This window comes from Phocoena sinus, chromosome 4 (genome assembly GCF_008692025.1).
Source record: "Phocoena sinus isolate mPhoSin1 chromosome 4, mPhoSin1.pri, whole genome shotgun sequence".
NCBI lineage: Eukaryota > Metazoa > Chordata > Mammalia > Artiodactyla > Phocoenidae > Phocoena > Phocoena sinus.
The window spans coordinates 46282295-46290896 of NC_045766.1; the positions used below are offsets into that span (position 1 = coordinate 46282295).

The 8602-nt window shown below is 44.7% G+C and overlaps 1 protein-coding gene across 7 annotated transcripts in view; it reads right to left on the reverse strand.

Annotated features, from left to right (window-relative positions):
• Positions 1-8261, reverse strand: part of GOLIM4 (golgi integral membrane protein 4) — an 81740-nt gene extending 73479 nt beyond the window's left edge. For 2 of the 7 annotated variants that reach the window (XM_032630236.1, XM_032630234.1), the window contains exon 1: positions 7389-8243. In XM_032630236.1, coding sequence (XP_032486127.1) covers positions 7389-7575 — 187 coding nt within the window. In that variant the 5' untranslated portion in view covers positions 7576-8243. Of the gene's footprint in view, positions 1-7388 lie in introns of all 7 variants that reach the window. The other 5 variants (XM_032630241.1, XM_032630239.1, XM_032630238.1 and 2 more) reach the window with 4 other exon arrangements.
• Positions 8262-8602: the final 341 nt, after the last annotated feature.

Genomic DNA, 8602 nt, shown 5'->3' on the forward strand with positions numbered 1-8602 from the left:
AAAACAAAGAACACAAGTGTGCCATTCAGAAATACATAGCATTGTTTAAAAATAGCAACACCCATGCTGCTCAGACCAAGAGGAGGGTGCTGCCAGTCTGCAGACGCAGCTGAGCGCAGGGAGGAGTGCTCCGCTGTTCTGGAAATCAGCGTATGTAGGCTCTGGGCTTAGCTTGAGACATATGCTAAGTGATTCATCCTCTTCAGGATTGTTTTCTTAACTGTAAAATTCAGTGTCTGTATCACCAAGTGATGCGTTCTTGAACGTCAGACATGCAGGTACTCATAACATGAGTTCTTATTTTATACATGCAAAACCTGCATAGGTACAATGGGTGGCCAAATGTTCACTTTTTACCCTAACATAAACTTCTAAAAAGGAAACTTTACACTACTACTTTGTAAATGAAAAATCTGACTTAACGTGCCATTAATGGGTAGTAACCGTAAAATTTAAATACAATAAAACAACAAAACAATTATTAAAGTCTAGCTGTCAGGCTGTTGGCTGCCTGAAGTCGGCTCTCTGAAAACAAATGAGCAACTATATCTAGGAGGGAGGCTGTAGTATCAAACCGAGAGTTTCTCCTTGACTTGCCAAGAAAACACTGAAAGGGAATTCAAAAGGGCAGAAGTTCCTCATGTGATCTGATGTTATTTTATGCAGCATCTGCAGATCACCTAAAATCAACTCCAGTGTCAACTAAAATCACCTTTTTCAACAGCACCAAATGTCCTATACTCTGGAAATGCTGCATCAAATAATCACACCTGTTACTTCTGATTCTAAATTTTATCTTGAATCCTCACATGACCCACCTAACCCACTTTCTCAAAACCTTTAATACTGTCACAGAGACACTAAAATAATTTTGAGGGCAATGGAGTACTGTGGAAAGAACACAGGCTAGGAAATCACATTGGGGTTCCAAGTGCGGAGTCATTAGATTCGACCTTGACACTGGCAACTTAATTTACCCCTCTGAGCCGCAGACTACTCCTTCACACCAAAGTGCTCAGTCAGGGTTAAGTGAGAAAATGCATGTAAGTGCTTAAGCCCAGCACCTGAATGTGGCAGACACTCAATAAATGGTATGTATTTAACATAATTTAATTCTTTCAAGGAAATTTTCAAATTTCTATCAAAATAAATTTGTTTCAAATAAGAGTGGCTCGAAAGAAAAAATACAGTTGGCCATTTTTATTTTACAGTAAAGTTATACATATTTCACTTCCAAACAAAGCTACAAAACCCATAAACCACTGACTGACAAAAGTAGCAAAAACATTTTGTCCTCAGTGATAAAATAAGAACACTTATTTGTCAAAATGAAAAACAGCAACTCTTAGCTGCTACCATGCAAAGCGTTCTCAAGTCCTTTCTTACCAAAAGAGGGTCAATATAGTAGAAAAGACAGAGTGAGAGTGTCTTTAATCAAGTAAAAGTTTCAGCCAAGGTGGGCATATGGCTCTGAAAAGAGTCACAATTAGACCACAGATAATGACTCTATTACCTACTAGATGTAATACACGGTGGGCAAAATAAAAAGTAGCCCAGTATTAATCCTGCAACAGCAGTCCTGGTTACCTAGTAAATGTCATAGTGATGCGCTCTGGGATTTGTGCTAGTCACATTAGATGTATTATTTCTAGTGCATGCAAGTGTGCAAAATATCCCCAGCGAACTAGGAAGAAAGCAAAGTTCAGAGGGGTTACCTGCCTGCTCAAGGTCACTCCATTGGTAAACACCAGAGTTACATTCTAACAGTATCTGATGCCAAACCCACTCCCCCTTCGCTAGTCCGTTTCTTTCTTTTTAGGACACGCAGATGTGGGCAAGAATCATCCCCAATGCTTTGAAATGTCATAAACTGATGTTAGTCCCCTTCTCTCTCTCTCACGTCTTCTAGTTTCTCTCAAATCATTTGCATTTTGGTCCTCCCGGCTTCAGTCGTCATTCTCAAACTCCAATTCACTCATTCCTTAAGTCTCTAAAACCTGGTCTCCTGTCCCAGCTCTTGGTAAGGCAGGAGGGAATTTTAAAAGGTCAAGGTAAGTTTTCCAATCTACTTGGATGTAGTGAACTGTATAACATGCCTGGGTCTTCTACCTCAGACTTAAACAAAAGGCTCACAGATACTGAGCAATTCTCTTCCCTGGTGAACCAATATTGGCGAGTTCCAATTTACAGGGACGACTAAGGCAGGTACAGTGTGTGGAGTCACACATATTCGTGCATGTCATATTTATATTTAACAGAATGTTTAACTGAGTCATATTTTCAAAAGTTATCTAGAAGCTTTTATCTTTTATTCAGAAAATAAATCTTAAGGCAGGGTTTTACATAAAGAGTTTTTATGTCTGTTCCATTTTTAAAATAGAACAGAACTAAACAAAAACAGCTTGATAAATTTCACCTTTTAACTGCTCGATGTATGTACTTCAGTGAAAATGTCCATTTAATAGACAACATCTAATTGATGTTTGTGTGTCCTAACTTTGCACTTGAAAACGAGTATCCCTACTACGCATTGCCTATACCCGTGGGGCTAAATTACTGAGGTCTGTGAACCACTCTGTTGTACATGAAGTTCCCCAGTATTCCAAAATGCAAGTATCACCCTTCTAAGCACTGTACACCCGCTAACACTACTGATCCTATGACAAACTATTATAAACACCATTATCCTGATTATTACATATGATGAAAGCAAATCACAGAGATGTTAAGTAACCCAAGATCACCCAGCTGGTTAAAAAAAATATACACATATATATATAGCAAGACATCAAATCCAAGAGCTCTGACTCCTCAGCCCACATCCACTACATTTCACGGCTCACCATATAGAAGCACATTCATTGGCAGAGAGCCAATGAATATATAGGTATAGACCTATATATTTATTGATCACCTACTACAGTATATGCCAAGCACTTAGCACTGGAGATGAAAGAATTTTTTAAAAGCCTGGTCCTGAGCTGAAGGAGAACGTTTTATTTTTTTTTAAAAGCAAATTCAGGGTAGGTTGAAAACAAAGAAGAAACCAGATACAATATGTTTTCATGCTCAGGCAAATGGGCCATTCTATGTCTCAAGGGAACATAATGCAAAGGACAACTAACTTGAATAACCATGTCACCCTTAGAAGCACCAAACGTGTTTGTTTTAAATAACTGTAATACACTTATCTGGAATAGGAGCATAGAAGACATCATATGAACCTTTTCTTTTTTTCTTTTTTTTTTTTTTTTTGCAGTACGCGGGCCTCTCACTGTTGTGGCCCCTCCCATTGCAGAGCACAGGCTCCGGACATGCAGGCTCAGCGGCCATGGCTCACGGGCCCAGCCGCTCTGTGGCACGTGGGATCTTCCCGGACCAGGGCATGAACCCGTGTCCCCTGCATTGGCAGGCGGACTCTCAACCACTGCACCACCAGGGAAGCCCTATGAACCTTTTCTTGATGGTTTCTGGTCATCACTGGGAAGACCAAGAGCACTGCAATAATGTAATACAATGTTTTAAGAATGAGGGACTGTGGGAGGGAGGGAGACGCAAGAGGGAAGAGATATGGGAACATATGTATATGTATAACTGATTCACTTTATTATAAAGCAGAAACTAACACACCATTGTAAAGCAATTATACCCCAATAAAGATGTTAAAAAAAAAAGAATGAGGGACTGTTTGCCCCCCCCAAAATTTAAACAGTTACATCCCTCTCCCAGATCTTATTGCACAAGGTTACTGCCTACCTCTGGCAATCACACCCTCTCCTAATCTGACATGATATAAAGAGAGTTAATTAGTAACCAGACTTGAATTCTAAATTTAAATTGTCAGGGAGGGTCCCTTATCCAGAGTAAAGTACTTGGATTTATTCCAGTCTGCCTATTTTCTTTGATGTTCATTTAGGTACAACAAAAAAGGAGCTAATTATAAAAACAAATTCTGCCAATTTCAAAATTTTACCCATGGCAACCCTGGGAAGAGAAAATGATCAACTATCTCAAACAGGGACTGCTATGATAACAACAGCTAATGTTGAATGAGCAGTACCTACTATGTGCTAGGTATGTGCTAGGAGCTTCACAGGTATTAATTATTCTATCCTCACAATATTTTATAAAATAGGTCACTCTAATCTCCATTATATAAATAAGAAAAATGAGGCCCAAGATCATGCAAAAAGTTGCAGGGCTAGAATTTGAATCACATGCTTGGGGTAAAAGAAAAAAGCCTCAAATGTCCTTGCAGCCAAGCCAGCGAAGTAAATGTGCGAATCAGCTCAGTCTTAAGATTACAGAGCTGTGGTTCTCGACCTCAGCTGCACATTGCATTCACCTGGGGAGATTGCCAGGTGGGTTCCACCCCACAGATTGTGACTTAATTGGACTGGGAGTTGCCCCCAGGTAATTCTAATGGGCAGTCAAAGCTGAGAACCACTGTTTATAGACACAGAAAATGGAGCATGGCCCCAAAAGCATTTTTGCTTTTTTTGTTTTGTTTTGTTTTTGGCTGCTTGGCGAGGAACATGGGATCTTAGTTTCCTGACCAGGGATCTAACCCGCACCCCCTGCAGTGGAAGCTCCAAGACTTAACCACTGGATTGCCAGGGAAGTCCCAAAAGCAGTTTTTTTAAAAAAAATTTTAAGTTAACTAAACACTGCGCTGGTCAAAGGTTGTTACTACTGCTTCTGCCACCAGAGGTAACCTCTGCCCCACTCCTCAATATAATTAAGGAACACTATGGATGGAAGATAGAGAGGCTGGCAGACACAGACATTTGTTTTTAGTGGACGGAGCATTGCCAAAGTCTGGAACTTTCCCCATGTAACCCCTGCCATTTCCTATTTATGGAACTGTTCTACTCCAAAATACACTTGGAGTTAGACATAACCTACTTTCAGAATAATGTCTGGTGACAACCCATTATTAAACTGAAGATGACCTAAATACATTCATTTAACAAATGTATACCTTCAGATTACATGGCCAAAGTACTTAACGTTTTTCAAGAGGCATTTTTTAAAAAAAGAAGACCACTCATAATTAACTCTGATTTTAATCCAAGCCAGGTCAAGAGATCTCACACAACGAAACAAGTCTTAAGAATGGAGAGTTTAATGTCCCCAAAACAAATCTATATGTGTACACAGCACCGCTGAGTAAAATGTCATTTGTCATTGGAAAAGGGAAGCAAAAGCTGCGTACCATCAGAAAATCTTCATTAAATGGCCTGCAGATGTGAAATCCAAAATAAATGCTACAGAACAGAATTGTGAAAAAATAAGAATTGTAAAAAAAAAAAAAAAAAAAAGAAGAAGAAGAAACTGTAGCCTGCTTGGGAAATCATTCTTCACACATAATCATATTGCAACTGTGCAGCACCACAATTCAAGAGCAAATGGCAAAACACTAAATTAAGAAATGGACTGTAAGGCCACTTGTTCCAACTAGCTACAACATTTCTTTTCATCTCCTGCAGCAAAGCAAATGTTGTGTATTTTAATGGTCTTGTATTACCACTTACCACCCCTCTCCCCCACTACCAACACCAAAAGAAGGCAAATAAAAGGGGGAAAAAAACTGAGATGGATTTTCTAAATGGAATACTGCAAAGAAAGGCCATGACTCAGAAATCAGGGCCTCCTCAGTCAATGAGTTCCAGCACTGGGAGTTTAGGCAAATGTGCTACTTGGGCAAAATAGTTCATTGTTGTTACTTGGTTTTTTTCAAAAAGCAGACTAGGAAGCGAAGTCTGAGAAAGCAGACAAAAGTGATTGGAACTAGTTTTCTCATCACAGTTAAAATTTGTTTGTTCACTGAATAAATATATACATTGACCCCCTCCTGAGTGTCAGGCACTGTGCAGTGCTGAGGATGTATTGGTGAATGTGACAGCACCTGCTCTCATGAGTCTCCTGAACTAAGAGCACCCTTCCAGTCACGTGTGTGAAAATCCAGTCCTGCCACTGTACTACTGGATGGCAAGTTTTTCCCTTGGTCTAACTGCCCCTGGTGTCTTCTAAGTAAACAAGTAAATAAATAAATATCCATATTTTGCATACCAACATTAACTCATGGGTAAATTTCAACAAGTTTTAAAGAAAAACATTTTTAAAGTAAGACTGAATCAAAACAGATTTTCCTTTTGAACAAAGCCCAGCTCCTATTTTCATTGCCTGTGGCTATACAGCTTCAGTAAGCTAAAAATACTTCCTTTGTTTCTAAGTTGGGAAAAGCAAGTAAGACCAAGAATCAGAAAACATTCAAAATAGTTAAAGCAACGAAAAGGTATCTGTTTTATATTTGTATAAATATACAATGACAGAAACTATCCATGCAGCTTGTATCTTCCTAGAAATATGAAATAAGCTATATTTGCATGATCAGCAAGGACTGTCAACATTTCACTACTCAGAGCCCTTTACTATTATTACTTTTTTTGGTGGGGAGAGGACTGCATAAGTGTTGAAAACTAACCACAAGTATAAGAAAAAGCTTTCAAAAAATATGTAAAGGATGACTCTGCTCTTAACAAGGCCACATGGTGCTTACTTTGCAGTCATGCATCGTTTATGTTCCTGAAATTTACGTTAAATGGGATTCTAAAATAGAAGGATAGGAGCTTTCCGTCTTTCTGCAGGTATTGCTCACATTGTGTTTGCTTTGTGTCTGGCAAAGTGAAAAACCAGGTTTCTCCTCTTGCACCTCTCCGGGACAAACTGAAAGTTACTTAGTTTAATAAAGTTTTTTTTTTTTCTTTTTCCAAAAACATACCTGCAGTATGGTGAACAGTAGCGTGGACTTTTCCAACACATCCAACATCTCTAAAGTCACACTACTGAGTTAAGAGATAAGCAACTAGCAGGTCTAGGCTCCATTCGACTGGGCCATTAGTTTGGACCACCAGGTCATGGCTTAATTTCCCTTGAAGAAACAGAAGTTTGAGAAATCTCGGCCGAACTCCCCATTTCTTAGGCTACTGACGTCAACTGAAAAGCAAATGCCTAGAAACCAGGAAACCATGCCCCTCCGGATCGGCTGGAAGGAGCGGAGGCAGGGATCCTGGTTTGTCTGCCCGGGTTGCAGCCGGGCCTTTGACAAGGGCTGGGGTAAAAGACTCAGTGTGTACCCGCCCATCCATCGCCCAGCGGAACCTGGGCTGGCGCTGCCAATTTCAAATGTAACCACCGGAGGAAGCGGGAGGATGCGGATGTGTCATCTCTGACACTCCGGGGTCCGGCGGGGCTTGCCTCTGATGTCCCTGAAGGTCAGAGGTGGTGCCCGCGGTGCCAACAGCTCATCAAAACCACTTTTCCAGTCGGGGCGGGAGGCGCGGGGCAAAGTTGGCCACCGGCCGCGCGCGTCCCGTTAACCGTACCTTGTAACTGGGCGGAAAGGGACTCCTGGTGCTGCTGGTACTTGAGTGCCACCGCTTCGGCTTTCCGCAGCTGTGTCTGCAGCTCGTAGTAGAGCATCGCGCCATAGAGAAAGCCGAACACCACGGTCAGCAGCAGCAGCGTCTGGAAGATCCGCTTCTGCTTTCGGGAGCACATCCCGTTTCCCATAGTCCCGTCGGGACCCCGCGCCGCGGCCGTCCTCGCCGCCGCCGTCCCTTCCTCCCCTCGGCCCGAGCGGGCGCCTCAGCAGCGGCCGCCGCAGGAGGTGGCCGGACGCAGCATGAGGAGGAGACGCGAGACACAAAAGCTGGGCCGGAGGGTAAGTGGCGCCCGCTCAGCCTCCGCGCGCCGCGGGGCGTGCAGCCATCGACGCCGCCGGGGCAGCCACCGCCGCCAAACTTTGGCGAGGCTGACTCTCCTTGAGTGCCTGGGCCCGGGAGGGGGCCCTCCGCATACTTCTGAGCGGGCTGTCCTCGCGCCGGTCCGCAGATGCCGCCTGCCTTGTTCCCTCCTCCCCACTTTTTGGCCCGGCTGCCCCCGGCGGCGCTCGGAGTCCCGCCCCTGCCGCTCCCCGCCCCCTCGCGGCAGCTCTCACTGCGCGACTTTGTTGCCACCAAAAGGAGGGGGTGCGCGCCCAACAAAGGGAGCCGGGCTCCAGGCGGCGCCTCAGCGCGCGGCCCGCGGGGATGAGTAGTTGGGTGGGGGCCGGCTGCCCCGGCCGGGTTTGGGGGACGGCGGGCCGGTGTCACTGACTGGGCTGCGGAGCCTCGGCCGCCGCCGCCTCCCACTTAACTTACGTGTCACCCACGGCCCAGCTATTCTGGCCAACGGGATTCCGGGAGGAAGTCCCACTCGGGCTCCCCGCTCATTGGGCCCGTCAGAGCCGCCCTTCCCTCCCTTCGGGGAGGCAGTGCCGGGCTCGATTGGACGCCCGCTTTGTCCGTCAGACCCCGGGGCCGCGCCTTCCCTCGAACGCGGGGGCCGGCTAGGGCCTCCGTGGGCCGCGCGGCCGCCTGGCGCGGGGTTACGCCCATGTCGGGTGCTGGTGGCTGGGAGAGGCCGCGGAGCCAGCGGCGGGGAGGTCGGAGTGAGCGGGCGACGCGTCCCGGGTGATGGCTGGGAGAGATACGGGTGTGTGTGTGTGTGTGTGTGTGTGTGTGTGTGTGTTTGTGATCCTGCCCTTGGAACGCACGTG